The 26,442-nt window shown below is 34.0% G+C and overlaps 3 protein-coding genes across 5 annotated transcripts; 2 read left to right on the top strand and 1 right to left on the bottom strand.

Annotated features, from left to right (window-relative positions):
* Positions 1-4,019: 4,019 nt before the first annotated feature.
* On the bottom strand, positions 4,020-7,699 carry LOC133306751 (putative zinc finger protein CONSTANS-LIKE 11). The gene is made up of 4 exons (XM_061507126.1): positions 7,115-7,699; positions 5,576-5,857; positions 5,180-5,526; positions 4,020-4,146 (listed from the first exon to the last, which is right to left on the bottom strand). The coding sequence occupies exons 1-4, from the start codon at positions 7,697-7,699 to the stop codon at positions 4,020-4,022; spliced, it is 1,341 nt and encodes a 446-aa protein (XP_061363110.1).
* Positions 7,700-10,234: 2,535 nt separating this feature from the next.
* Positions 10,235-17,770, top strand: LOC133306742 (uncharacterized). Of its 3 annotated transcripts, none has more exons than XM_061507116.1 (15): positions 10,235-10,363; positions 10,460-10,554; positions 10,705-10,851; positions 10,960-11,093; positions 11,486-11,524; positions 11,654-11,746; positions 11,928-12,044; positions 12,723-12,818; positions 13,562-13,675; positions 14,381-14,434; positions 14,730-14,777; positions 15,170-15,320; positions 16,287-16,452; positions 16,630-16,699; positions 17,360-17,770. In XM_061507116.1, the coding sequence occupies exons 3-15, from the start codon at positions 10,773-10,775 to the stop codon at positions 17,615-17,617; spliced, it is 1,419 nt and encodes a 472-aa protein (XP_061363100.1). In that variant the 5' UTR covers positions 10,235-10,363; positions 10,460-10,554; positions 10,705-10,772; the 3' UTR covers positions 17,618-17,770. The 3 variants fall into 3 exon arrangements, with proteins under 3 accessions (XP_061363100.1, XP_061363099.1, XP_061363101.1); XM_061507115.1 differs by having other exon boundaries at positions 10,690-10,851; XM_061507117.1 differs by lacking the exon at positions 10,460-10,554 and having other exon boundaries at positions 10,294-10,363; positions 10,690-10,851.
* Positions 17,771-20,234: 2,464 nt separating this feature from the next.
* LOC133306747 (cyclin-U1-1) lies at positions 20,235-21,863 on the top strand. Its single transcript, XM_061507122.1, has 2 exons — positions 20,235-20,791; positions 21,360-21,863. The coding sequence occupies exons 1-2, from the start codon at positions 20,388-20,390 to the stop codon at positions 21,649-21,651; spliced, it is 696 nt and encodes a 231-aa protein (XP_061363106.1). The 5' UTR covers positions 20,235-20,387; the 3' UTR covers positions 21,652-21,863.
* The last annotated feature ends 4,579 nt before the right edge of the window (positions 21,864-26,442 follow it).

Here is a 26,442-nt window from a genome sequence, read left to right as displayed (position 1 = left end):
TGGTTGTCTGTTATGTCAAATTGAACGGTGAGAATTCACAGCAAAACTCTCCCCAAGTCACCAAAAGCACCAAACCCAATCATCTTCGATATTTCATTGTCCATTTACTTTCTATTTCTTTGGAATCACCAACTCATCATATTCGTGTCAAATAATAGGTTGATGTTCCTCAGGTTTCAACCATACATGTGGACTAATATGTCAACCTCAAGAACAATTTGTGGACAAGGACACATTTTACTCTTGTGCCTTACAAAAGTACACTTCATTAGTTTTTGGGGTCCAAACGTGTAAAACAAAAATAAAATTGTATAAAACTCAAATAATTTCTCAACCAATACCAATAACTCATTCAGTTTCCATTTCAAGTGGCCCTACGTGCAACCAAATGGGCTTTGGTGGGTCACAAATTTAAAGTTGCTAATTCTAGACCATACAATTAAACTTTCTTCTTAGGCTTCATAACCACTCAACAAAACAAATTATGGCTCACAACAACCCTTGAAGCATCTCATGAAGCTTAAAGCTTAATCATATGTTATCTTTTTTTTTCACCCTCTTTTCTATTTTGTCAAAACTAGTGGTGTCACACATTAATTCTTTCTTCCTCACCAATGACTAAATTGACCTTTTGTCATGATTGGAAAAGGACAAATGGGGTAAAATACAACAGACACATGTGATTACGTGAAGCAGTGGCATCCATGTCCTTGTTTAAAGAACGTGTATTTATATATGTGATTCTAGTTGAAGACTTGTTATAAAAGGCTTTTATTCATCCACCAATCTACAACACCATTTATTCAAGAAACTACACCAAGCTTTATTACCCATATAGAAAATATGTGCAAAGGTGCAGAAGAGAAAAAACATGGTGGTTCCTGCAGGAGCTTCACACTTGAAGAGAGTGCTTCATCACATGGTGCAACCAGAGGTTCTTCTACATGTTGTGAGCTATGCGGGTTAAAGGCTTCATTGTATTGCCAAGCTGATGATGCATATTTATGTAGAAAATGTGATAAATGGGTTCATGGAGCCAATTTTTTGGCCCTTAGGCATATTAGGTGCTTTCTCTGCAACACATGTCAGAACCTTACACGAAGATATCTCATTGGAGCCTCTTTAGAAGTGTTTCTTCCTGCCAATGTAAGCTGGGCCATAGGAAACCTTCCTAACAACAGCACCAACAGAAAGTGTTCAAGAATGCATAATAGCCCTTCCCAGTTTCTTTAACTTTTTATCTTTTCTCTTTAGATGATCTGTGTGCTGGCTTTGTTTTCTCTTGGTTGATAGATAAAAGAGCTTAGCGGAATTGTTGAACATGGGCAAGTGCTAAAAGTTTTCTCAATATCATGATTAAATATATGAAAGTTGCTAATACAACTATAGATTCAGTACAAGGAAGGCATGCACAATGTTTTAGGTTTCTTTTTAACTTCTGGTAGATGTGGTTAGTTCAAATTTAATTTCTATGGTTATTTTATTTAAAACAAATTTCTGGCATCAATGGTTTACACTGTGTTGGCAGATATAATAAAATATCTTATATATATTGTCATGGTAGTTCCTAGCATCTCATACTGCAATTATTACTTATGTCATAAAATTATATGCTAATTTTAAACTACTAGGAAGAACTGCTACAGTTCCAAGTATTGTCTCTCGAACATGGATGATCGGGTCATAATTTGTGTAAGCCTAAAATAAGTGAATAATATATCATTTGCCAAACAACATGATATCCTAAGTACAATGTAACATGAAACATCAACTTATGCATCTTACTGGTTCCCTTGCTCTCATTTTGCCTAACTGACCAGATTCTTCAGATAATTCCTCTATGTAGAAGTATGAACTGTGAAGGAACAAATACTTGCACATTTGAAGTTTTGGTTCAATAACATTTTTATATAAACTGCATGAGTATCTAAGATGCTGAGACGTATGGCATGACAACTAAACATGATTCAAAATATGATTTCTATTCCCTGTCAAAAGAAGCTGAGAGCTTGCAATGCTTTAGTAATTCAACCACACAAAGTAAAGTAATATTTTTTTCTCTGTTTCGATATTTGAACATCAAAGTAGCATCTCAGGTTTTCGTTGTAAACAAGCTGAATTGATATTATAAACTCGTCATGTAGACCCCAATTTGAACCTATCATTTACTTTAATATCAAACAACTCAGAATATTTTAAAGGCAACGATTTCTCTCTGATAATAAACATTCTAAAGAATGATATCAGAAACTTTTGGAAAAGAACGATATCATGAGTCATTTTTCCTGTTTCATGCTTCAGGATCTTCTCATATGAGCAGTGACCTTTAGACAGAATTTATTCTCACGTTAAATGAATAATATCATACTTATGCACTCATTGCAACTTGCAAGTAATTCCAGCACTGTTTATAAAGAGGTATTTATCTTACCCTCTGTTTGTTTGTCTGAACTGAAACTGACAGTGATGCAATTTGAATCTGTTCAAACCTCCTGCTCCTCTATGTCCAATGCCTGTTACCTCTTACACTTCTTACATGCAATTAAATGCAATATCTTGGTATATATACTATCCTTTCTTCTACAATTTCCAAATGCAAAACTTTTTTCATATTTTTGTTTCATCTAAATACTAACCTGTTTAAAAGCTCTAATATAGATCTGCATCAAACCCCTAAGTAGTCAAGTTTCGAATAATTATCTGGCTGAACTAAAATTCTATCCCACTTTCATAAGATAAACAAAACTTCTGTTGATTAAGAACTGGCAGCAAAGCAATGTATTCACAATGTCCGGGGACTGCCTGGTCAATCGGCAAGTGCACCGGTGGTCGTTCAAGTAATGAAATGATGAGAAAAGTTATCGTTCCCACAAATATTGATCTATCAAGCACTATGTTCAATAGTTTACCAAAGTTGGATTAATTGAAAAGTTTTTATGGAATTGATTGAGATATTAATTATAAAAGAACAAATGTCAAGCAACAATTAAATACAAGAAAAGGATTCAAACAATTAAAAAATGGGTTGGAATTCAAGAATAGAACACGCAGTTAGGTTTTCGATTTTTTCCAATTTCCTCCTAAATCTACTTTCCCTATCAAAGAACATTCAAGCTTATATTACCGAATAATTCATCCCAAAATTAATCAGAATACAATCCCTTGGTATTTCAATTCTTTGACCTATTAAGAATCATAATTCCTTAGTAATTCCGCTTAGATCTAGCATTAAGAGCAATGAATTAACAACCTCGGAGATTCTATTAGTCTATCTCTAGATCAAACAAAACTTGACAATTTATTCAAATCAGAATTATTCACCATCATCCCTATTATCATGCATAACTCAAATATTCTTCTATGATTGGCCAATTCACAAAAGAATTAAGAATGATAAGCAAAATAATTGTGCAACATGAAAACAAGAACATTAAATTGAGAGGAAAAAGTAAATTAATTCAAGATTCAAAAGTGTTTCGCCTAACCCTAATTATAAAAGAAACTAGCCAAACATGGCAAAGGAAACAAAAACAAAAGATAAAGAAAACTATAAAAATTCATCTTCTCGTGTCTGGTCGCAAGGCTCCCCCTTGGTCCAAAAAGCTCTCTTCGTGAAAAACTCCTTTAGAAAGTCATGAAGGCAATATTTATAAAGATTCCAACGTCTAGGAATTAAGATTGAGTTTTGTTTTGAGCGCTGGTGACAAATCTTCTAAATGAGATTTCATCTAGTTTTTGTCGCAATCATGATATTTGTGCCTCCATATCTTTCCAAATATCTAAAACACCAAAAAACATAGAAATTGACTTAATTAATTACAAAAAATTAACTTAATAACAATTCATCTCATTATTTCAATATTAATAAATTATAGACATTAAATTCATATTTTAATCCTTAATTTAAGAGTTTTAAGCTTCCATTTTACATTCAAAACATATGAATTTTAGGTGTAATACTACCTTACCAGTCAGAACTATATCTTGCGTGGAAAAGATAATGATTGCAGATAATATGATTAGATGTCTCTTGTCACAAGAGGATCATAATCATATGCTTCACCTGCTTTAACAAATCTGCCTTTCACACGTTTTCTTGTATCAGCCCTTGCTTTGCGAGATGCATATCTTATTTGCTTACCAAACCTGCACATAAGAAATTAGAAAAATCAGTTGGGAGTCTCAACCCTGCCCCACCACAAAAGAACAGCACTCTAAAATGTTGTAGTAAGTGAAATGCATGAGATCTGAGCAGCTGATAAGATGATCTTTCAAATAGTTGACCATAATGTAGCTAAGGAACATATTATGATAGAGTTACATAACGAAGGATAAGTTCTTTCTAATTATTAGTTCAGAGTTACAACTGTTGCATCTTTCTAGTTGATCCTCCAAAAGATTAAAATAGTTCATGATCTCCCAAAATTTGTGTTATAAATAGTTGTATATCCTTGAACATGATTTAGATGCCAGACATGTGTTAGCACACAATTTCACTTATTTATGTTTTCCTCTTGTATTAAACAAATGAGAGAATAATCTTCATTTTGCAGTTGTAATTAAAGCAGCAGAAGAAAGAAAGTGACAAAATAGTTTGATAAGAACTTTGAGGTGTATCACCCCAAAAGCTAGCTCAAAAGGTAGGAGTGCCCAAGGCCTTATTAAATTTCACATTAGTTGCCCATACAACCAATGTGGGACTCCAAGTCCCATACCTTGCAAATAAAATCGTAACATTCCACCACGCTCCGCAATCTCGGCGCCCACGGGGCTGGCTTTGCGCTAGTCTTTTACTAGTCCCGAGCGAACACTACAATGCCGGTGTCACCACCCGCGCCGCTCGATTGCAACCGGGAGGCATAGTGGAAGGCTCTTATACCATTTGATAAGAACCTTGAGGTGCATCACCCCAAAAGCTAGCTCAAAGGGTGGGAGTGCCCAAGACCTTGTTAAACCCCACATTAATTGTCCATACAACCAATGTGGGACTCCAAGTCCTATACCTTGCAAATGGGATCGTAACATAGTTCAAGACTTGTAGGCAGTTCTAGTGACTTGAATCTATGTTTCACATTCATGTCAACTTGAATGGGCATATTTGTCTTAAAAGTTGCATCAACTAAACAACTCTCTCTATTTCATTTTACCATAACACATATACTGAGTTGAAGGTACATACGTTCGAGTTTTCTTTTTCTCTTTGTATCTCATTTTAGCTTTATCCCTTGCTTGTGGGCATGTACCGTCCAAATTTGGTTCCCAGGGAGTTTCACCTGGCAGAAACATTGATGATAAACCACAGTCTTGATATTCAGTAGCACCATTTTCACCAGTAATGTTGGATAATTGAATTGATAAGCTTGAATGCATTTGACCCTGATGAAATCCAAGATTGATGTTTCTGTTGAAGCTAGGATTCATAAGTGCACAATTTGCATTACTGTTGATGGCCTGCATCACACTAGCTGACCCACCAGCCCCAGATGACTGAAAAGCCACACAATCTTGATGGACTGATGATGATGCCTAAAACAATCACATTGATGACAATTAGTTTTGTACATCATTGGTAAACCTTATATCCATAAGGAGTTTTAGAAAGGAGAATAATAAATTGAATTTTAGGAAAAACCTCCATGGCACTCTCAATAAGACCATTAGATTCTGTGACTGATATGTTTTTATCCATTAATAGACAGTCCATTCCTCCATCTTCAAGGTTGTATCTTGTGGTACCTTGAGAGCAGTCAAATATTTCATCAGCATTTTCAAAGTTTAAGTGAACATCATCCACATTGAGACCTTCACAGAGACCATTTGCATCATGAATTCCTAAATCCTTGATATTAGGACATCCCTGCAGTTCATGAGTTAAAAAATATAAAAGAAAGAAGGTTGTATCAGTTTTCATTAAGAAAAACAACATAGTATTGTTAGGAGGACTGATCAAATATACAAAGAGTATTATTAGTTCTCATAGTGCAAGTTCTAACCACTTTTGTCATTATTATAGTTCTTCTTACCCTGTGAAATACTCTCCCCTTTTCAAAATATTTGTTATTTTACAAAAATATTTTTGTTTCATTTTATTTGTCACTTTAAGAAACTAAGAAATCATAATTTATTTATTTATTTAATAATTTTATTCTTGTCTCTTGATATATTCACTGGATGAAATGAGTGAGGATTGATGGAGTACTAACATTTTGAATATTTCAAAAAAGGATAATTTAGTGAAGTGCAGTTATATTTCTTATAATTGAGGCTATTGAAGAGCTTTCTTAATTCTTGAGTTATCTTTAAAAGTTAAAACTAATACAGAAATGTTGCGGCTAAAGCATCATTTTAAAATTTTTGGGCAAAAGAATTGCTGAGTTAAAGTTGATTGAATAAATTTTTTTAAACTAATGTAGTCAAACATGTCACTTGTATTGACGAGACTAGTCCCGTCAATGATACTGACGGGACTCGTGCCACGTCAGCACCACGCAAAACTTCGGAATACCATGATTTTTGACTCGGGTATCTAAATCAGATGATTTTTTTTATTTAACATAACTTTTCAAGATCTATGCAATGACATCTCATTTGACATATTTTATCTCTCACAAACATAGTTTGAATTTGCAACAATAGTTTCACAATTACAAGATCATTTAAATCCAGAAGATTCTGATTTCTTTCCGATCCAACACTATTAGCTGTCGCATGTGCCATCTTCTGGATTTAAATGCTCTTGTGATTGTGATACTATTGTTACAAATTCAAACTATGTTTGTGGAAGATAAAATATGTCAAATGAGGTGTCATTGTGTAGATCTCGAAAAGTTATGTGAAATCAAAAAACAAATCATCTAATTTGGATACCAGAGTCAAAAGTTATGGTCTTCCGAAGTTTTACTGTAACGGGACTGTCTATGTGGCGCTGACGTTGCATGAGTCCCGTCAGTATCATTGATGAGACTAGTCTCAGTCAGTATAACTGACATGTTTAACTGCATTAGTTTAAAAAAACTTATCCAATTATCTGGGCAATTCTTTTGTCCAAAAATTTTAAAATGGTGCTTTTCCCGAAATGTTTCTAACCAAAATGAAAACCAGTAGAAAATGATACCTTTGGCTGATTTGAGTCTTGAAGAAAGAAAAATGCTTGATCTTTGCAGTACGGCATGTAACTTGGAGTTGATGGTGGAATCATGGGAGATTGCCCCATCCAAGGTTCATATCTGACACATGATTCTATTTCATCCAACTTGTCATTAGCCAAACCTAAGGAACCGTCATTATCAGGTTGCTCCAGACACTTGCTAGTGCAGCTCTCATTTTTAGGCAATGTACTAAGTGATTCCCAACCACCACATGAGGAATTAGCATCAAACACAAAGGACCAAATCCTAGAAAATTCAGCCAAAGAGGGACAGCCAGTATAACAATTCAATGCCACACGCCTATGTGCCAATACTGAACATTCATTTGGATTCCAGTCACAACCTTGACATATAGACAATTTATGATCCATGTAACGGACAATTGCTGGCTGGGAATTACACTTATCACAGAGGAGAGAACGTGAATGCCTACGGGACAAAGCATTAGCATTGTGTACACAACCATCGCAATGCAAGCAGAGACGAGCAGAATCTGATTTGCAGTAAACCACAGCTCTTACAACCCCACAAAACTCACATAGAGGTTCCATGCTCCTATAATGTCACTGTTTATTCATGCTAACTAAAACTATAACTCAACTGATGGAGGGAATTCCGCTTTGTTTATTCTAATCCTCCAATTTGAGCCACGTAGCTCCTAACCCTTCAGCCATTTCAATGAAAGTAATCAAAGAAAACAAAGTTTATGTCGCAGATATATAAAATCATTAATATAACCTCACTTGACTCCTTAACTCCTTAACCTTTTGGTTGAATTGGTTCTTTATATGGTATTAGAGCTCGGTGTCACAGGTTCGATCCTCGCCACCCCATTTAATTAATAATTAATCAAGTCTTGTGGAATTTCTTAGCACTGATATGTGGGTCTGTACATTGTCCATCCTTCAAGCACAATAGACTCTCGTACGAGAGGGTGTGCTAGAAATACATAAAATCATTAATATAACCTAGCTTTTGGGTTAAAACACACATTTTATTATTTATTTTTAGAAAATGTAAGGCAAACATGCATGACAATTCAACATGCATCATCGTCATCAATGTGACCTTGCATGAACAATCTTCAACCCCACCCCACATTAGCTTTCCCATTATAATTATGTCTAGACAATATATAACAGACAAAAAACAAAAAAGTGAGCGTTACCCTTACCAAACAAAAAATGCTGAATTCCCTCCTAGATGCAGCTGGTGCAGAAAATCAATCCAAGATCAAATACAGAATCCGTGAATGGGAATGGGAGCAAAAAAGGGAAATGCATATTGAGAAGTGAAAGTGTGTTTGTCTAACACAAGCAAAATGATGTTTTCAGATTTGAGCGCTTGAGGATGGAGCAACAAGCAAGGTGGGTTGAGTTTGGTGACAGGATGGGTGAGGTAACATAGTAACATAACTTTGATGGTTATTTAGTCAAGGTTTTCCTAGGTTTCCTTTGTTGGGGTGGCCAAATCTGAGCTCTGGAAATTGATGTCTTGGCTAACGTGGAAAGGATCGTGGCTGAAAAATTCAGCCACTTTTTTTGGTATAAATATTTCAGCAGTTTTACTCGGACACTGGTTCTTCTGTAAATAAATAAGTACTATTAAGATGTATATAATATTATGTATATAATATGGCTTTAATATTTCTAAAGTGAAGGTAGATAAGTTTTTTGGTGTCGTGCTATGCAAACGTTTGCACTAGTCGTACGTAAGAACAGTGATCAAAACACCACTGTTCACCAATTTTTTTACTTAAATGCCACGCGAACAGTGTTATTTCCCAATCTACCACGGGGGCAAGTTCGCTACAGCGGATAGCGAACTCGGTTGGTTTGCTGACGTGTCATATTTTTAGTGGTTAACAAAATACCAAGTAAAAAAAAAAGATAAGGTAGCGAACTTGGTTAAAACCAAGTTAACCAAGTTCGCTATCCCGTATAGCGAACTTGGTGTCTACTAAAAATGTGACACGTCAGCAAACCAACCGAGTTCGCTATCCGCTGTAGCGAACTTGCCCCCGTGGTAGATTGGGAAATAACACTGTTTGCGTGACATTTAAGTAAAAAATTAGTGGAAAATGATATTTTGGTCAGTGTTCCTCGTACGTAATAATGATTTGCGACTTAAAGCACATATACTCCTCCTCACATGTGTTTTGTTGATATTAAATGAATAAATAATTTGTAAAAAAAAGTATATAATAATTTTTTTTTTCACCTTGTTTTGGTCAATAGGTCGATTTCTTTATGTTTCCGGAGTCATTAGGGTATTCTTCAACTTTAAGCTATGTAGAACATTATATATTGTGCGTCACATATTTTAATGCAGTGATGAAGAAGTAAAGCTTCGTCTCTGAAGAACATGCCGTCTCCAAAGGCTCAGGATGTTGTTGTCACTTGATAGTTGTGCAGCTACATAAGAAGCCTACTTTCCCTTCTTAGGCGTTTGGTATAGGGTATCTCAAGATTTTCCTAGGCATCAAAAAGTGGGTAAGTTGATTGTCGACGTTTGGTACAGGTGATCTAAAAATTTGCCTATCAATTGAGGTTTACATACAAAATTGAACCAAATCTACGGGGTTGAAATCCTATTTCAATGATGATATTTCATCGATAATCAGGTAAGTAAAAACCATGAAAATGAGTGCTTCCAAAACTACCCTTGCTTAGCCCGAGTCTGTAAGCCTACTTTCTCTTGTTTATTGATTTTCGCTATTGTTTTGTTTATTTCTCCAAATTTATGAAATCACAAAATAATTACATTTTGTTTTCAAATATTTTTATCAAAAGATTAATCTCCCTTTGAAATAAATTAATCGAAACACACATCTAAATTCGATAAATTAATTCTCCCATTAAACAATAAATCAATTTGAAAACTAATAATTTAACTGTAAATTGAATTGAATCGGTATAAAATTTTTAAAGATATTCATATGATTGAAACACAATTCTAATACAAATACGGGTAACATTTTATAATATTCTGTTAAAATATATAGCTAATTCTTTATTCATAAAATTATGAGGGAAATTTTATATTAAGGTTATTTTGTATGGAAATCAAATTAAAAAAAAAAAAAAAAAGTACTCTCTTTAAAATTCAAATATTACGCGTTTGTTGTTGTTTACTCAATCCTCAACTTTCCTCTGCCGTTTGAGATATCAAGAGATCCCAAATCGCACAAGCAATTCATCCACCAATTCGATTCGGTTCGTTTTCTATCTATTTCCCACCTTTTTGGATCAACATTTTTATGCTTAATTCTTCATTTAACCCGAAAACTTGATACTATTTTAATATCTTAGGTTTCATTTGTGCTTTCTGAAAATTACACAATGTAGCTCGTGCATGAATCTCCATAGATATGCTTGTGTTAGGCAATGCTTTCTCTGCGGCTAAAGTAAGATCCGCAGAAACTCTAGGAATCCTCTATTTTTTATTTTATTTTTATAAAAATGTTGATTTTCTTTGATCAAATCAGTTTGCATTAGATAGAGTTTAGAGATTTGCTGATTTATTTTTTTATTTTTCAAAGTTTGCATGTTGAAAGGTTGTTAGCATAATTGGAAGAAGAGGTATACAAGTACAAAGGAGCTTAGTTGTTTGTCTTTTTCATCTATGTTTGGAGGTGTTGCCGTTCCTGCTAATAGTCCACACTTACGCAAGTCTGGGAGCAGAGCTGTTGTATATGATCTTGGTAACTTCAATTTATAATTCCCTTAACTGCATCGGTGTTGTTTTGAGTTTTCCTTATATTGGTTTGGTGTTTTATATCAGTGCAACTCATAGTTTGTGTTATTCCTAGATGAATATGAGGTGGAAAATGGCGTTGAGGAAGGTTTGTTGCATCCCGTCGAGGCAAATGATTTAAGGGGTGGTACAATATCAATGAGTGCCGCTGCAATAATGCCCTCTCCTACATTGTTGTGGAGATTCAAGGTTATTACATTCTTTTACTGTCTAAAAGCATTAGGAACCTTCTTGTTAATTTTATTCTATATTTTGTTTGATGCTGTCGTTTGAATAATTGCAAAAGTTGTCTTACATAATGATGGGATGTTTTATCTCTTTCATTCTTGTTGAGCTGCTCCAAAAATTTGATTCTTTTGGAGAGAAAAATATGTGGCTGGTTGACATGATTTATTAGAGTGCGGATAATTATTCACTGAAATCTTTTTTCGGAGTTACGTACATTATTGTAATTGTGAGCTGCAATTTGACTTTAGACCTATTGTGTGCCTCCTACTGCTTTCCTTCCTTTTTTTTTTTTTTCTTGTTCTGGTCCTTCTACTCTTTTTTGTTTCAAGAATCTAATTGAGATGAATGTCCAGGTACTATTATTCCTTATTTGGGGCTTCATCTGTTGCAAGGTCAGTAACATTTTCTCTCTACAACACTCCACAACTTCACTGTGGGGTGTGAGATTGAGGTATTGTCCCCTTAACTTAAGGATTTCATCATATTGCCACAATCTTATTTGCCATATTTGAAAATTGCAGATTGGATGGGATTCTGTTATGAGAATGAGTGTGGACAAGCGGGAATTATTTCTATATGAAGCATTTTTGTATTTTAATCCTCTTCTTCTTGCGGTTAGTTCTCTCCCCCCCTCTTACTGTGTCTGTGTGTGCACGTGTGCATGTCACAGTCTGTATGTTTACATGGATATATCTGCATTCAAGGAGGTTAAAATACTAGTTTTGAATTTTCTTTACATTCTTTGTTGTGTCATTGTGTTTCATCTCATATTTTTTATTTTTTATTTTATTTCAGGCTTTGATGGTTTGGCTTTGGGGAATCAACTTATGGTTTTTTGCTCAGGGTGGAGTCAATTATGCTAAAATATTTGATCTTGATCAAAATCATCTGACTCACAAAGAAGTATGGAAGGTAACAACTCATGACTTTGACTTATGTCATGTTTGGCACATCAAATCAGTTTTTGCAGGATTGTGAGGGGAATAAAAATGGGAGTGGCATCACTTGGAATGGAGCAAAGCAACCATTTCTGTTCCCATATTTGGTTTTCTCAAGAATGGACTTGTTCTTTTATTCTTGTCCATTCTGTTTTTTATGCTTAGTACATGAAACAATCATAGAACGGAATCTTAATTATAACTAGTTATGATAAATAAGGATAAAAAAAAATGAATTAATTCCAGTTTGTATGGAATGAACATTCCCACGTCTCTAGGAGGGAATAGGGATTCCTATTGGGATCAAGGTGTAGAATGTAAACATTATTCCATCTTTTTACTAAACTAAGTAACCCTCATTCCTCGGGAATAGATGTAGTAATGGAATGATAAGTCTGTGTACCACCAGCTGTGCTCTAAGTAACTTTCCTTTTATTATCTTATAATCTTTACGTTAGTTTTTGGTGCTTTGGCCTTCAATTACTGTTATTATATTGTCAAAGTGGCTAATTTTCTTGGCTTTCTTCTCACCCGTTTCTCTAATACTTTCTTTTTCTCATTTTACACTGTGTCTTTGTTCCCCTCTTTCTAATAATTAGTCTCAAATGATTGACTGGTGTTTTTTTTTTAATTTTTCTGTTGATTGTTGCAGTGTGCCACATGGATGACAATTATTGTTCCAACCAGTATGACAGCATATATTTATCTTTATTCTCATGGAGAAGTCTCATATGCTGCATCACAACCAGTGTAATAGATGCATCCACTCTTATTACTTGTTATTTAAGTTTTGTTTCCTTGGTTATCCCTTTTTTCAATTTAGTACTGTAGTATTGTCATTTCTTAAAGAGTAATTAATTTGATTGCAAATTTTTTTAAGTACTTTTGGTTTCACTGATGAACAATAAAAATGAGTTTACGATAAACCAATCTCGGGGACTCTTGTAAATTTGCTGCAAAATGTCTTTGGCAATGAGTACTGCTCATTTTACTGGGATGCATTGCAAAGATGCTCTGCGTAGAGTTAGTTGGAGCATCATTGATTAACTAACATCATTAAACTGTGATGGGGACCAGAGTTGAGTTTTGGGTGTTCTATGATGTCCTAAGGGAATTATTGCGCTGCCTAATTTTTTTCCCCCTTGAGCATCGCATTGGATATTTTGATTTAAATATCTTTCCAATGGTTACTTAACAAATTTCTTAATATGAATTCATTATTGGTAGATGGGTACTGCCTGCTTGTCTGAATCACCCAAGCTGTCCAGTGTCAAAACATAAATAAGACATTTACCATACAGCAGGTTATATTTATTTATATCACCAATGAAAAGTATAGTCAGTATAATCTTTCAGCAGAAAATAACTTGTAAATACGTATTATTTTTATTCATTGCTTTATTTATGATTGATCAATTTTTAATTCCATTCTGTGCTTCCTTTTTTTCTCTTGTTGGAAGTTTTTTGAATTTTCCTTCTACTCTTCTGCAGGTGCTCTTGTATGCTGCTGTTGTAATGGTTTTGATATTCCCTTTTGATGTCTTTTATTTTTCATCTAGATATTACTTCTTAAGGACACTCTGGCGAATAGTTTTTCCATTACAGGCAAGTTTGCTCTTATTTGGGTGTATTGTATTAGTCAGTTCTTGTAGTGCTACTCTTGAAATAGTTGACACTGTTTGTTAGTGTCTGACTTATATTTATGCTATGCATAAGCAGGCAGATGATATGAGCATGAACATAGAATGCTAGATTCATATCTAACTCATAGTTCAGTGTTCATAAAAACAACAGAAGTGTCCATGCAGCTCCCTCTTCCCTTTTTGGAAGCCATTAAAAAGCATGCAACCAGTGTTAGTGCATTGGATGAGATGATTGCAATGCAGATACTCACATGCATGCTGTTCTTAGTGAAGTGAGAAGAAAAGCTGGCAAGACTATGTATCATAAATAATAAATTATTCATAACAATTAATAACCTTCTTATCACATCCTTTTTCATGATAGGTGCCATTAATCAATGACAGTGTTAGTGCACACAACATATACTATTACGTGCACAATTAAAACCTTTGAAAGAGGCATCAGGTTGAACCATTCTATGATCTTTCCTTGAAGATACCTGGGAACTATTGAATTGTTAAACTTAGATACTTAGATGAGAATTGTTCTTTTTCTTTATTTATTCAGATTCTTAAGACTTCATCCTTTCCCTTGCTTTACCCTATCCGTTATCAATTGATGCTTTTTGTAACTTGGTGGGACTATGCTTGAATATGATCTAACGTTTTTATATTTCCATGGAAACAGGCAATATCATTCTCTGATTTTTTCTTGGCTGATATTTTAACTTCCATGGCAAAGGTCTGCTTCCTTTTAAATATCACCTTTCTCTATAAAAGTCTTTGTCTTCTTCCATGTTAATCTTTATTATTAATTTCTATTAACTAGGTTTTGAGCCTATGTTTATTTATAGATCTGAAGTTATATACTTGTGCATGCATTTAGTTACGTTTATTATTATAGATACAAAGGTCCAACATTGACACACAACCTGAGAATTTAGAATTGACATAATTTTGTTGATCTAAATTTTGATTTTGAAGTTTCTATTATGCATTACTTTTTTTATTTTGATTATGATTGCAATTTTGTGCAGGTCTTTTCTGATTTGGAGCGTTCAGTGTGTAGAATGGTCCATCGGCAGGTTTGGTTCTGATAAATTGAATATGATGTCTTCTATTGTCAGTTAGGGAGTTTTTATTTACATATTTTGTGTGTAACTTGAGTTTCGTACTCTCATTATGACAAAATTTGGTCAACTTCAAGTATTGTGATAAATTCCTCTTGTTTAGCGTTGGGATCATGGAACAAGTTTCCTGTATTTCGTTCAAAATATTTTCTTGGGCTAAATCAGTACTATTGATTCTGTAATACTGAGATTTGTAACTTGTTACAATTTTAATTGTGCCTACCCTTCTCCATTCCCATAGAGCTTATTTATTAACAATTAGACTTTTTGAACTTGTTTATTTAGTTTTTGCCTTGCGGATGCTTCAGCTCTCTCATTAGGGGATGCATTTCTTAAACTTTCTGTAGGTTGCCACAATTGCTTGGTTGGAAGCTGATTCTGTTTGTGGTAGTCACTCTGTTGCAATCCCTTTAGTTCTTGTTTTGCCTTACCTTTTCCGCTTAAACCAATGTATCCGGCAGTACAAAGATACTGGAGACAAAACTACTCTTCTGAATGGTAAGAGCTCTTTGTTGCTCTAATTAATGCCCTTTTTTGTTTTCCTTTTTAGAGCTTGTATTAGTTATTGTCAAAGTTTTTGCAAACTTATGAAATTGCTATTAAACATTAATATAGAAATTGAGTTTGTTTTGGTCTTTTTGGTATTTATTACAAAAAATATGTTTGTGTCAAATTAGTATCATACACAATTTAAGAATCTAGTGCTTGTTTCCATCTGTTCTGCATGCATAGCTTCCAAGTGTTTAGGACTCCATTTCTTATTACCTCTATTATATATAAACTCAAGTGCAATGTCATATATCAGCTTTCCAGAGCATCTTTTACTGTTTGAAAATTCTCTTAATAATTTCTGATATTCTCCTCGTTGTGTAATCATTAGAATGTGTCTGTTATATATGTTTTAAGCTAATAAAAGTTTGTCAGGTGAACTATGGCTTTTTACCTAGATTGAATAATCTTTTGTGCATGATATGGTTTTTCCACTGTCCTTTAGAGATGTTTGTGCTTGCTATAGGAAATTGTGCTATTCGTTTCAAAAGTAAATAAATAAATGAAAAAAAGAATGAAACATACAAATTCATGTTAAGGACTAACTACTCTTTTACTTCTTTCTTAAGCTGTTTGTAAGAGGGACATTTTAAGACTTCTCTTCATAGCATGATTATTTTATAATTCAAAATTTCTTCTATGTATCTGAAATTTTTAAAAATTTCATAATTTCACATGATATTGGAATTGTTATTATGATAAAAATTTGAGCAGTCATGTTTAATCTTTTTAGACCGCTTTTGTTTGTAATTATATTCTGTTGTTTGTATTTTAGTATTTTAGCTGCTGATTTTATATCTTCTTTGCTTTGTAGATTGAATTCTTTAATCATTAATGAACAACTCATCATGTTTTATTAAACAGATGGTTTTACTGCTTTGTAATGATGTTCATTTCTTTTGGTTATGGTTTCAGCTTTAAAATATTCAACCGCAGTGCCAGTGATTTTTCTTTCTGCCCTTAAATATCACGTCTTCCCTGATAGATGGACAAACTTTTATAGGCCTCTCTGGCTTCTGTCAAGTGTTGTGAACTCATCATACTCTTTCTACTGGGATGTGACTCGAGATTGGGACCTAAGGTATGCCAGGTGTTTGTCCTACCATGCACCTTTAATAGTATCTTTCGAACTTAGCTTCTTTATAACTGTAGAAATTGTAGATTCTACGGTCAGGAGTGGATCTAGGTTTTTTTTTTTTTGGGATCTGATTAGTGTCTTATGGCATGCTGTGATAAATATTCCTTTCTCTTGTGCCAGTGGCTTCACTCGAATATTCAAGTTCAACAAGCCGCATCTGTTCTCACATATCTTACATGGAAGGAGATGGGTAAGGATTGTTATACTTATATCAGAATAGCCTGAGTTCTGTTGTTCTTTTCTGCTTAAAAGAATTAATTATTTATATTGACTTTTAAAGGTAAACAAGTCACGATACTTCTCACTTTAACTAAGTTATCAAGTGTGCCTCACATTTCTTGGCAATGTAAATGTGGGTGGTAAAAAAGGTATTAAAGAGGCCGAAATATAACATGTATGGGACTTGGGGCTTCTAAGAAAAGTTTGTGTGTGGCGATGCCAAGTATATATATTATAAAAATAATAATAAGAAGGTGAATAAAAATATAGCAATTTTAAAACTTTTTAATAGGCCATTGATTCCTCATTGCACGATGAGGAGCCAATGAGCCATCCTTGAGTGTAAACTAGTTGGAAAATCTGATTCAATCTTTTCACTGCCTTTAAAACTCGATAAAGATTGACTAATTTCATGATGCCATAGCTCAATCGATGGTTAAATCAACCAATTCTAACTCTTCATATGGGTATAATACCAATTCTAACTCTTCATATGGGTATAATTAATGTGATTCTAACTTGTTTGCTAAGCATGTGAAAACAACATGGTCAAAGAAGAAATAAAAGACCAGTTAACAAAAAAATAGTTTGTTCTGTCCTGAAGTAGTTTATAATATGCATGGGATTGCAGGTTTACTTTTGGGTGATTGGAAGCAATCTGGTTTTGCGTTGCACATGGACATACAAGCTGTCTGCCCATCTTCGCCATAATTACCTAACGGTGTTCACAATTGCTTCTTTGGAGATTTTCCGCCGCTTCCAGTGGATCTTTTTTCGTGTAGAAAATGAGTGGAACAAGATGAATTCCAAATCACACCTGCAGCTCTCAGTCAGTGAAATCTCAAACGAGGAAGATAAATTACTTCATTCCAGTAACTACAATGTATAGGCTAGAGCACAGTATGATGCTTTGGCAGTATCATATAAGGTATATTTCAAATATTTTGACGATAGGGGATCTCCATTTTGTCGTTTCATTGGCTTCCCCTCGCATATAAAATGTCATTCTTTATTCACTAAAAGAACAGTTTATTCAATTATTACAGTGCTCTTGAGTGGTATCTTATTCCATTATATGACAATTTTATTATGCGTTTATAAATGGACCAGTTGTACCTACAGTATCCCCGGTGTTCATTATAAAGAAAATATCTATATAGTTAAACAGCAACAAGCCTTAAATATTGTAGTTCGCTAATCTATCTGGATTGAAAGTTGGCTGCGTGGCACATCCTTTACCAACACTAGCAAAACATGATTTTGCCCTTGCCTTTTGACTGGTAGTCACCATTATACCGTACTCAATGGCCTTTCATAAGGGCCTAGTATTTGCAGTGTACAAAGATGGACCTCTACTTCTGTGCCGCACACGAACCAACCGAGCCAAGTTGATGTTGCCAGACTGTATATTCTCAGGCATGGCTATGTTTTTTTTCCCAAGACAAGCCACATAGGGGTGGGACCCGTGTTGAAGAATATTTGTGGCTTGGGATTTGCAAAGAAAAGGATGCTAAACTTCCAATCGCAATCTTCTGAAACTTCGTTAGTGACGGAGCTAAAGGTGTCAAAAATGAGTTAAAGTTCAGTAAAACATTCTTTTTAGCCCTATCTTTGTATAATTATTAATTGCAAAGAGGTTGATTTTTGGATTCGAACTCATAATTTTTTGATCATGAAATAACAGCTTTATCACTGCTCCGTCCCTTTTTTTATCTGTGCATCAATAAAAGTAAAATTTTCTATTGACATCTAAACATATTATATATCCAAATTTGTATGGAAACATATTGTATACAATGCACTTTAGTAATTTTGTGGATAATAATAACTAATTTTTTTTTTATAACGGTAGTAGTTAAAGAAAATCAATGATTTTACTTTAAAATACATAACATACTAAGCAATTATTCAATGCTGGTATTAAGATAATTTTTTCATCATTACTTTTAGTTTTTCACTATAATTGTTGTATCATGTTATGACTCACATTGAGAAAATTTTTATTTGATGGCATCATTTAATAATGAATTTAGTAAAAGTAGTAACTAAATTTTCACTTATATTAAAATTTTGTTTACATTTTCACTTGTATATTTATGTACAAATATTATTTTATTAAAAAAATTAAATTATAAAAATTTTATAATTTGTATAAAATATGTTGGGATAGGTTATTCTACCTACTCCCTTCTTGCCTACCTTTTGCCTACCCTTTCATCACCGTTGGATTACAATCTAATCCAACGATCCATAATTGCGAAAAAAAATAACCCTTTTTTTTCTCTTTCTTTCTCCTCACTCCTTCCCACACCCTTTCTCTCTCCTTCCCTTTCTCTCTTCCTCTAACCTATACCTATTTTTTTCCCTTTATTTCTGATCTCTGCTGAGGTGAACGCGCGCGGAAGCATTATGCGATTCATCGACCACAACATTTGAAAGAGTTCTTACATTCTAATTATTGTATTCGATTCCATCCAATCAAACAATCAACAAAGTTTTTTATTTTCGATTAACTTTATAGGAAAAGGGATACAAGCATGGAAGGGTATCTGCAAATGTAAATTAGCTTGGTCTTGAACTGAAAAAGAAAACCCAAAGAAACCACTGAATGGTTTTTAATATCTGATGATCTCGCATAGGATTCCAGTCATGCTCCACAAAGACAAGGGTATCTGCAGATGTAAATAGGTAGATGTAATGAAACAATTTATAATACCCTTCCCTATTAACTTATTATTGAATTATATAGGGAAGGGTATTATAAATTGTTTCATTACATCTACCTATTTACATATGCAGATACCCTTGTCTTTGTGGAGCATGACTGAAATCCTATGCGAGATCATCAGATATTAAAAACCATTCAGTGGTTTCTTTGGGTTTTCTTTTTCAGTTCAAGACCAAGCTAATTTACATTTGCAGATACCCTTCCATGCTTGTACCCCTTTTCCTATAAAGTTAATCGAAAATAAAAAACTTTGTTGATTGTTTGATTGGATGGAATCGAATACAATAATTAGAATGTAAGAACTCTTTCAAATGTTGTGGTCGATGAATCGCATAATGCTTCCGCGCGCGTTCACCTCGGCAGAGATCAGAAATAAAGGGAAAAAAATAGGTATAGGGTAGAGGAAGAGAGAAAGGGAAGGAGAGAGAAAGGGTGTGGGAAGAAGTGAGGAGAAAGAAAGAAAAAAAAAAGGGTTATTTTTTTCGCAATTATGGATCGTTGGATTAGATTGTAATCCAACGGTGATGAAAAGGTAGGCAAAAGGTAGGCAAGAAGGGAGTAGGTAGAATAACCTATCCCTTGAATATGATACAAAAATTATAAAATTATAATTTTGGATGACCCACGGATTGGCCCTAACTAATATGACTTTTGGCCCGTGTGCGAGCTTTAATTATTGAAGTTCATTTGATCTACAAATTTTTTGACCTTAACCCACACGAGCTAGGCCAAAAGAGACGGGCCGATCCACTTTGGCATCTCTGGACAGAGCCACACACGTCAACCTGCGAGTGAGTGGTTCATTCAAACCAGATAACAAGCAGAGTTGGAGTTAACGTCCTCTTAGTCTTTAACCACTCAAATTGCAACCATGTCACTATGAGCATCTTCAAGTGTAACTCCATCAGGTGAAACAACCAAGATGGTCTAAATGTTAACATCTGCTGAGTCCAGCAACCATGGCCGCCGGCAACTGCAGCCGGAAACAACCCCCGCCGAGCTGAACTTGCCAAGGGTGCTGTGCGTCCTGTCTTCCATGTTAGAGAAGCTGGTGGCTCGTAATGAAAAGCTGGTGGATGACCTAAACTGTGGCTCAGTAAGACTTGGGAAGAGCTTGAATGCATTTCATGGCGTAAGAGCACCAAGCATAACCATACCTAAGTACTTGGAGAGGATATACAAGTACACTAATTGTAGTCCATCTTGTTTTGTGGTTGGCTATGTGTATATAGACAGGTTGACACATAGGCACCCTGATTCTCTTGTCATATCCTTGAATGTGCACAGATTGCTAGTTACCACTGTCATGGTGGCTTCCAAGATGCTGGATGATGAGTGAGTCCATGCCCCATACCCCCTTTTCTCTCTTTCTTGGAAATTTTGGTTAAGGTCATGTCATGGTTTCAATAGGCTAATTTTCTAGAGGGTTAATATTTCACACAGTGCCATTTATGTTAAGCATGCTGCTGAAGTGAAGATGGTTTTAGTTTAATTTTACCATTTCATATTTTTATGAATATTTCAATTCAAGTATAGATTTTAGACTAAATACCTTTTTCGCTCCTCAACAAATTTTACGATGTCCGCTTTAGTTCCTAGCAAATAAAAATGTTATTTGTGATCCCCAAGAAATTCGAAATGAACTTATTTTAGTCCTTTTGACCTTTTGAGGGACTAATGTAGGTCTTTTTTGAATTCGTGAGGATCACGATTTTAACTAAATGGGTTCATTTTGAATTTCTTAAGATCACGAATAGCCTTTTTATTTACTAAAGATTAAAGCGGACATCGTAAAATTTGGTAAGGATTAAAAAAGATATTTACTCTAGATTTTATTGTCTTTGTTTCGGATTGTCTAATAGTGTGCTTTATTCTTTGTTTTTTTTTTTTAACTGAATTGTAGACATTATAACAACGCGGTATATGCTCGAGTAGGAGGAGTGAGCAATACTGAATTGAACAAGCTTGAATTAGAGTTACTCTTTCTTTTGGATTTTAGAGTTATGGTAACCTCTCGGGTGTTTGAGAGCTACTGCTTGCACTTAGAAAAAGAGATGCTGGTCAGTGGTACGGGCCTGAAGATTGAAAGGGCATTGGCACCGAAGGCTATAGATGACCACGAGTCTCAAATATCATCAGTTGAAGATAACCAAAGCTCTTCCCCACCTCAAATTGTGGATTGTGGTCTAATCTGAGTCTTTTTTTGTTTTTGTTAATTAAAATTTTAGGCCACATGCCCTCCTTATTGGATCATTCATGGGCCAATTTCGTTTTCCGTATTTCATGTCCATGTCAAAGCTTGTTTGTGATGCCTTTCTCTTTCTGCGGAGAAAAAGAATGAGAACGATATATATGATTCATGCAGTAATTTGGGATAAGTTTATCTTCGATCATTCCAAAATTATGTCGTTTTGTTTATTTATTTTCTTATATTAATTGATTCACTTCTGAATGGTTATGATTCCTTTTTTTCCTCTTCTTTTATCACCATTAATCCATCTTTGTAGGGTTATGATGTTGTAGTCGGAGATAAAATGATTTCAATAACAATAAGCCCTATTACATTTGCTTGAATTGTGATAAAATACAGTTATATTCATTTTTCTCTCCTATTTTTTTTTTTGAGTTGAAGTAAGCTCAATATTCTATGAATTTTCACTCAATAATAATAAAAAAAAAAGTGTTTAAAAGAGAATATCAAAAAGTGTATGTCACTAACATTTCTCGATGCTGTAAACTATCTTACGTCAAAAACTTTTTCTTTTCATTGATATAAATATAATGAAGCTGCCTTTTTAATTATTTTAACCTTACTTTTAGAGTAAAAACCATGTTAAAAATTAGTGCATTGACTCATAAAATATAAATTTATCAACTAAATCAGTATTTTAAGTTTTAGTAGTGTAAATTAACAAAAAAGTAAATAATGATTGAAGTGATCTATTTTTTTTTTTTTACTAAAAATGTATATTGTATAATTAAAAATGTAATCATAGGCCCAAGCTTCCTTCACCCCCTCTGAAATGAACTTAAATGGGATGAAGGGTTCAGTCCATTAATAGTCAAAAATTCTAAAGATAAAGATTTAATCAATAAAGAAACATACATATACCTTCAATCTCGTAAATGCACAAATAGACTCACAACAATTCAGGATTCATGAACCTCTTTAATAGTTAATGGTTAAGGAACATGCACGAAGCCTATGTATCATAACTTGTCAAAGGCATCCCGTAGACGGGATAAGTTGACAAAGTCACCACAATCCATCAATAAAAATGCATGCCACCATAGTAGAGTGCCATAAACACGTCATATCGTTACTATAAAAGAAAGGCTTATAGCCTAGTTATGATCATCTTCTTTCAATTTATTTAACCTCGTCACTCAAATAATAAGTTTAACATAGGGGACATTTGGCATAGGAGATATTTTTTTTTGGGGAAAAAAAGAGATATCGAGATATGGCGGGATTTTTTTATTTCGAATAAATTACAAAAAGATATTTGATAGGCCAAAATTTTTACCGAAAATGTGGAGTTATTTTTATAATACTATGTTTGGTTGGTTGTGAAGTATATGTGAGAATGTGAATGAAATTACAAAATTACTCACCATGTTTGAAAATTTGTTTTAAACGTTCTTTTTATAATAGGATGTCTCTGTCTTGGTTTATTAAACAAAATGATGTGTGTTTTAAACAAGTTTCAGGCCACAAATTTTATTAAACAAGATAACACATCTATTTAGGGCATTTTTGCCACAAATTTTATAAACAAGATTCTCGATTAATAGGATAAAAAAATACCACAATTTAAATGGTATTTTTTCTGCCAATATCCAGTTGAAAAAATTATTCATGAGAAATATTTTATACCAATATTTTTTAACTTATCTCGTACCAAACATAATAAACTTTTTCTCCCTACCTCACTTTTCCAAAAATTCTATCAAAATCTTCGTAACAAACAACCCCTCCCCAAGAGTGTTTTGCAAGTATTCACATCATCTATCTCAAACAAATAGATTTCTCTAAGGGGCTGTTTGGTTCAAGATTTTTGTCAACTTCCCTAGTAATCTATGAGTGGGATATTAAGTTTTCTTCGTTTGGTAGAAGAGAAGCAAAAACATACCCATCTTTCACGGTTGCCTAGCTATTGTAAAACATGTGCAAAAAAGCAGGAATGCTAACAGGTGTCTATTATTGAATTCCCTCGACCTGAGAGTACAGTACCCATTTGATTTTGGAAATGTCCAGTGCCAAAGTCATTGAATGGGTAAGTCGCCAATCTCTAAAACGGACTATGTAATGTACTTTATCCGCTAGGTTATGGGTAAGTGGGCATTAGAAAAATCATTGTGCCACTTGACCAATCTGAGCATGGTATTTCAACAAGCATAGGTAAATGGAAAAAAGTGAATCATTATTATGACAAAACTACCCCAAAAAGTACACGCACAGCTACCCCATCATCTCTGGTCATTAACAAAAAGTGGATGAACAGTGGGAAAGCGGCTTTTTGACTCTTATAACCCTTTATTAATAATTAATTATCAAATTGACCTTCATTATAAACTATTTCAAAAATTTAACCCCCTCAAAAAACATAACACCAATCTGCTCTTGTTTGACCGTTGACCAGCAAGCCTACTCGGGTACACCCCTCCCTACCCGGGTATTCAAAAAATACTCGGGTAGGGAGGGGTGTACCCGGGTATTGTTCTTGGCCCCTGAAAAATTGTTTGAATTATTTACCTGGGTAGGTAAGGGTCTACCCGGGTAAATCTGCAACACATTCAAATATGCGTTGTTTATATGGTTATAGGTGTTGTTCCTACTTTCTTCTTCGCAGAGATAAATTGACATGCTTGCTCCACATTTGACTTGACTCAATAGTCATAAAAAGTTAACTGATTTAATTTGGCCAGACTAAGAATAGGGATTTAGATGCAGATTTTTTTCCTTCTAAAAACATAAAGCTTTTGAATTGCCAGTTGAGATGGTGCTACTACTGCATCATTGGTAGTAATATCATGCTAACCTGTAATGTGCTTATGGTGGAACATTGTCCTATGTGACTGAGTTTTTTTCGGAAGTTACGGTGTCATGTTCATGTCATAGTAAATCATTATCTCGTATCTTTCCTTCTGCTGCTCAGAAGCTTGACCAATCAAAGCTGCAAGAGGAGAAATGTTGGTGTACAGCTGTTTCTGGTCAAAGAAAGTGAAGACTAAGAAGAGTAGAATGTGCCAAAGTGGGGTGGGCAAAAACAGGGGCCAAGAACAATTTTTCAGCTGTGGGGTGTACTGGAGATTTACCCGGGTACACCCTTACCTACCCGGGTAAATAATTCAAACAATTTTTCAGGTGCCAAGAACAATACCCGGGTACACCCTTTCCTACGGTCAACGGGTAGGGAGGGGTGTACCCGGGTAGGCTTGCTGGTCAACGGTCAAACAGGGGCAGATTGGTGTTATGTTTTTTGAGGGGGTTAAATTTTTGAAATAATTTATAATGAAGGTCAATTTGATAATTAATTATTAATAAAGGGTTATAAGGGTCAAAAAACCGTGGGAAAACATTTTGTAAGATTAGCAAAATTTAAATAAAGGTTATTCTGGCCATTAATATCAATTTTTCCATCAATATTTTACTTTCAACCAAACATGGACTTATATAATTTAATTTAATTTTTTCGGTAAAATTTTGTCCAACCAAACAATTTTTTTAACATTTTCTTACCAAACTCATTTTTAACCATTTCCCTACTAATTACATTTCCCTAGTATTTAAAAAATTTCTTCTCAATCAAACGCCCCCTAAAATTACTATCATCATTCCATGCATAAAGCAGAACAATAAATCCTGTCACATCATCTATCGCCGCTTGGACCTCGCTCAACTATATGTGATCAGACCATGGTAGTTAAAATTGGAATTTTACCTAAAATCGGAAGGAGGATAAAAAATCATAAAACGTAAAATCCTAACGTAAGAAAAATCGTAAAAGCGTTTGGAATTTTGATAAAATTGTTTTGATTGAAAAAAATCATAAAATCGTAAAATCTAATATTTAAATCGAAATTTTAACTACCAATTAGAGTCAATTCCTGTTGGACTGATCACCCTCCATGTGTTCCTGTGCTTGAATATCTTACAATCGTTTAGAATGAAAAGAATTTTATTTATTTATTGTATCTCACATTTTTTTAGCACAAAACATGTTTAAAAAGCCTAAAAGCCTTACGAGATAGAGCCCAATATTGAGTGCAAGTATCTCTCACCCTAAACAAAAAAATGTTTTGCAAAAACGTGTGATAAAAGTTTCTTAATTTCAGAAATTAAGAAATGTTAATAAATACTTTGAGGATACTTTGTATAATTTTTTTGTGCAAATAATTTAAAAACTAAAAGTAGAAAATTGGCATTACATTTTTAGGCAAACTAATTCTGAAGCTTGAGGCATAATAAAAGTTGAAAAATATTTACCAGAGTTTTAAAGACTCGGCGCGTCATTGACTCGATTGAAGTAATAAATTAGTGGTTCAACTAGGTTTTAAAATATAATAAATATTAAATTAAAAAAATATTATATTTACAATTTATTTTTATTTATAACCTCTTACAACCATATCTTAACACCGTTGATTTTCGTCAAACAACGGTTATTATTTTTCAAATTAAATTAATTAATTAATTATTAATTCACAATAAATGATAACTGTTGATTGGCGAAAATCAACGGTTAAGATATAATTGTAAGAGATTGTAAAGAAAAATAGGTGGTAAATATAACTTTCCTCGTTAAAAGTAATCCAATAATAAACTTTCTGATTATAAAACAAGGGGATTCAAATTCGAATTCGTTGTTTATAAAATATATATATCTTACACAATTTAACATAAAACTGATTGAACCCGATTTTGGCACCTGTCGAACACGCGGGTATTTATTGTAAATACTCAATGTCCCATATTTCTCAAA

Source organism: Gastrolobium bilobum, unplaced genomic scaffold (assembly GCF_033153095.1).
Source record: "Gastrolobium bilobum isolate Gb01-03AN ecotype WA unplaced genomic scaffold, APGP_CSIRO_Gbil_v1 utg16899, whole genome shotgun sequence".
NCBI classification, from domain to species: domain Eukaryota; kingdom Viridiplantae; phylum Streptophyta; class Magnoliopsida; order Fabales; family Fabaceae; genus Gastrolobium; species Gastrolobium bilobum.
The sequence above is the reverse complement of the archived record's forward strand: the minus strand, read 5'-3'. Positions and strand labels throughout refer to the sequence as shown.

Bases quoted from the DNA above. Each gene is read 5' to 3' on its own strand.
- LOC133306751 (XM_061507126.1), bottom strand. From the start codon at position 7,699: ATGGAACCTCTATGTGAGTTTTGTGGGGTTGTAAGAGCTGTGGTTTAC. The intron at 5,858-7,114 runs GTATCATTTTCT...CATGAACTGCAG, and splicing joins AAGACTCAAATCAGCCAAAG to GGATGTCCTAATATCAAGGA. The intron at 5,527-5,575 runs GTTTACCAATGA...TGATTGTTTTAG, and splicing joins AAACTCCTTATGGATATAAG to GCATCATCATCAGTCCATCA.
- LOC133306742 (XM_061507116.1), top strand. From the start codon at position 10,773: ATGTTTGGAGGTGTTGCCGTTCCTGCTAATAGTCCACACTTACGCAAG. The intron at 11,094-11,485 runs GTTATTACATTC...ATGAATGTCCAG, and splicing joins CATTGTTGTGGAGATTCAAG to GTACTATTATTCCTTATTTG. The intron at 15,321-16,286 runs GTAAGAGCTCTT...TTATGGTTTCAG, and splicing joins CAAAACTACTCTTCTGAATG to CTTTAAAATATTCAACCGCA.
- LOC133306747 (XM_061507122.1), top strand. From the start codon at position 20,388: ATGTTAACATCTGCTGAGTCCAGCAACCATGGCCGCCGGCAACTGCAG. The intron at 20,792-21,359 runs GTGAGTCCATGC...ACTGAATTGTAG, and splicing joins TCCAAGATGCTGGATGATGA to ACATTATAACAACGCGGTAT.